General features: G+C 56.3%; 1 protein-coding gene across 1 annotated transcript; it reads left to right on the forward strand.

Moving 5' to 3' along the window:
* Positions 1 to 6: 6 nt before the first annotated feature.
* Positions 7 to 3,194, forward strand: CCDC166 (coiled-coil domain containing 166). The gene is made up of 2 exons (XM_071738587.1): positions 7 to 144; positions 1,696 to 3,194. Exon 2 carries the CDS (start codon positions 1,729 to 1,731, stop codon positions 2,701 to 2,703), a length of 975 nt encoding a protein of 324 aa, XP_071594688.1. The 5' UTR covers positions 7 to 144; positions 1,696 to 1,728; the 3' UTR covers positions 2,704 to 3,194.
* The last annotated feature ends 342 nt before the right edge of the window (positions 3,195 to 3,536 follow it).

The following is a 3,536-nucleotide window of genomic DNA, read 5'->3' on the forward strand; positions in this document are numbered from 1 at the left end:
TCTGTTTCCACGCAGAGAAGACCAAAAAATCTTCTGAGCCTGAAGGAGAAAGTGTGGATTTCAGCCATGGACACCTTCCCTCTTCTTCCTGAGCTTCACCATCTCTTCCTCCTAAATGCTTGAAAAGACTCCAGGGTTCTGAAGGTGCCTCCCACCTTGGCCAGTTCCAGCACCACTTGGTAACCCTTCCATCAGGATGGGCACTGGGATTGTGCTGAGGGAATGGGTGGAGCTGGGTTAATGCTTGGATCTCATCCTCCCCAAGGTCTTTTCCAACCACCATGATTCTGTGATTCCCTTGCTTCACCCCAGGCTCTGCCCTGGGATGGTTTTCCCTTCCTGTGGAAAACTGAGTGTTCACAGACCATGGAATGATGGAATGGTCTGGGTTGGGAGGGACCCTAAAGATCAAGATCCAACCCCGAAGTATGGTCAGGGACCCCTCCCCCAGCCCAGGGGGCTCCAAGCCCCATCCAACCTTCAACACTGCCAGGGATGGGGCAGCCACAGCTTCTGGGGGCAACCTGGGCACCCAGGGGCTCAGCACCCTCACCCCAAAAAATTTCTCCCTCCCATCTCTCAATCTTCCTTTTGGGTGAGAAAAAGGCCCTGGAGGGGCTGGGGGTGTCCAGAGAAGGGAATGGAGGTGGGGAAGGGCCTGGAGCAGAAGGAGAAGGGTCTGGAGAAGTTGTGAGGAGCAGCTGAGGGCCCTGGGGGTGTTGATCCTGGAGCAGAGGAGGCTGAGGGGAGACCTTCTGGCTCTCTGCAACCCCTGAGAGGAGGTTGGAGCCAGGGGGGGTCGGGCTCTGCTCCCAAGGAACAAGGGATGGGCCAAGGGGAACTTTTGGCACAACTCAAGTGGTGCCAGGGGAGGTTTAGGTTGGAGCTGGGGAAGAATTTCTCCCTGGAAAGGGTTGTCAGGGCCTGGCCCAGGCTGCCCAGGGCAGGGCTGGAGTCCCCATCATCCCTGGAGGGGTTTCAGAGCAACCCCTGGGGATGTGGGGATGAGGGACATGGGGGGTGCTTTGGTCAGGGTTGGACTCCATGATCTCCAAGCTCTTTTCCCACCCAAACCACCCCATGACTCTGCCAGGTCTGGAGTTGTAGTTTAATCCCAGTGTCTGGGACTTTCCCGTTCTGCAGCTCCATCCCCACAGGTCCAGGTTGTCACAGGTGAGGTTTCTGGTGACACCTTGGCTGGGACGGGTCCATCCACAGTGCTGGAGCTTCCTGATAGTGGCACTGCTGAATGGATCCTAAATCTGCAGCAAAGCTGTGTCCAGCTCTGGGGTCCCCAGCAGCAGAAGGACACGGAGCTGCTGGAGCCAGTGCAGAGGAGGCCCTGGAGCTGCTGGGAGGGCTGGAGCAGCTCTGCTCTGGAGCCAGGCTGAGAGAGTTGGGGGTGTTGAGGCTGGAGAAGAGAAGGATCCCATGGGGAGACCTTGGAGCAGCTTCCAGGTCCTGAAGGGGCTCCAGGAAAGCTGGGGAGGGACTTGGGACAAGGGCCTGGAGGGATGGGAGCCTCCCAGGGGGAAGGGTTTGCAGCTGGGAGAGGGGAGATGGAGAGGAGATCTTGGGCAGGGAGGGAGGGAGGGAGAAATTGTTTGGGGTGAGGGTGCTGAGGCCCAGGGGAAATGATTCAGAGCTGTAGATGTGGCAGAGATGTTGGAGTTGTAACTTCTCATCCTGTTCCAGTCTTCCAGAGTTTGATCCCCCCCCGTGTGGAACATGGCGACCAAGAGCAAGCAGACAAAAGCAAACCCTGTGAATGCTGGGAAAAATAAGGAAGCAGGAAAAACCAAGGGTGGAGATGCAGCCAAAGATCTCAGTGACATGGAAACACTTGCCCAGGAGAAGAAGTCCCACTTGGTGAAGGAATACAAGACTCTCACGGAAAAGCTGAACACCTACAGGGACAGAGTGGATCATTTCCTGCTGGAGAATAAATTCCTGGAAAAGGAAGCCCAGCAGAATGAGGAAGAGAACAAAGTTTACCTCTCTTACCTCAAAAAACACAAGCAGAGGTGCCAGGACCTCCTGATCACACTGAATGAGCAGAACAAGGCTGACCTCTCCCAGGCCCAGCTGCAGAAGGAGGAGGTCATCTCCCAGTACACCCAAAAGGAGCAGGAGGTGAAGAGCTCCCTGACAGCTGTGGAGCAGAGGTTCTCCCAGATGAAGAAGGAGGTTGAGGACCTGCAGCCTTTCAAGGAGATGTCTGCTCAGCAGAGCAAGAGGATCGAGGAGCTGGAGAAGGAGCTGCTGCACACCAAGGTGCAGCTGGCAGAGGAGATGAGAAACATTAAGAGCAGCTTCCTGAGGGCCACGGCTGAGTGCCAGGAGCAGTTCCAGCAGAAGGTCCAAACCTTCTCCCAGAGGGCAAAAGAAGCAGCGGGCCAAGCTCTGCTCCAGTACGTTGGGGAAATCAAAGCTGAGAACCAGCGGCTGCGCCAGGAGCTGGTGGGGCTGATCCAATATTCCAAAGCCCTGAAGGAAACCCAGGTGCAGCTGAGAGAGGAGCGGGAGCAGCTCCTCCGGGAGAGGGGGTACCTGGAGGACATGGCCCGCAGGCACCTCCGCTCCCAGCGGCCTGGGCCACACGAGGGACAGGGCAGAACCTCCAGCTCTGCCAGGACACCGGGACCTGTCCCCAAACGTCACTCCTCACGGGGGCCAGCACGCCGGCCACCACCAGTTAGTTAGGGTTAAAGTTAGGGTGGTTAATTAGGGTTAGTGAAACCTCCTGGTGGGGAGCAAAGGGTCGGGTCACACGCAGGATGCCGGCCGGAGCTTCAGTGTCACCTCAGCTGTCACCATCCTGCTATCTGGGGAAAGCCATTTGAAACTGGAAACTCTTCACATCGCCCCCAAGACCCCACCTGTGACATTTGCTCTTGAAGATCAGGCTTTGATCTCTTGGTACTTGGTCATTTTCTGCAGGCAAATGATGTTCTCAGATGTGGTGAAGCAACCTTGGTGTTATTGTCACTGCCAACCACATCCACTGACACCTCAGAACCACCTCTTGCTCTCAGCAATGATCATTTTCTCAAATCTTCCGCATCTCACCTGCTGCTGCTCTCCAAAGGAGAGAAAATAGCAATGCCAGTGACCAAATCCTATCAGCAACACGAGCAGGGGAGGTGGTTGGTCACAACTCCCCATAACATAAACCCACACAGTGATTCAGGTCAGTTTTGACCTTCTTGTCCCTTCCTTGCTTTAGCATTTCACTCCAGGAGCAAGAGGTCAAGAGTTCTGGTTCTGATGGACTGGGCCCACATCCCCTTCCCAAGGGGAACACCTCATAGAATCATGGAATGGGTTGGGGTGGAAGGGACCTCAAATCCCCCCCAGTGCCCCCCCTGCCATGGTCAGGGACCCCTCCCCCAGCCCAGGGGGCTCCAAGCCCCATCCAACCTTCAACACTGCCAGGGATGGGGCAGCCACAGCTTCTGGGGGCAACCTGGGCACCCAGGGGCTCAGCACCCTCACCCCAAACAATTTCTTCCCCATCTCCAACCTCAATCTCCCCT

The sequence above is a fragment of the Heliangelus exortis genome, chromosome 2 (assembly GCF_036169615.1).
Source record: "Heliangelus exortis chromosome 2, bHelExo1.hap1, whole genome shotgun sequence".
NCBI classification, from domain to species: domain Eukaryota; kingdom Metazoa; phylum Chordata; class Aves; order Apodiformes; family Trochilidae; genus Heliangelus; species Heliangelus exortis.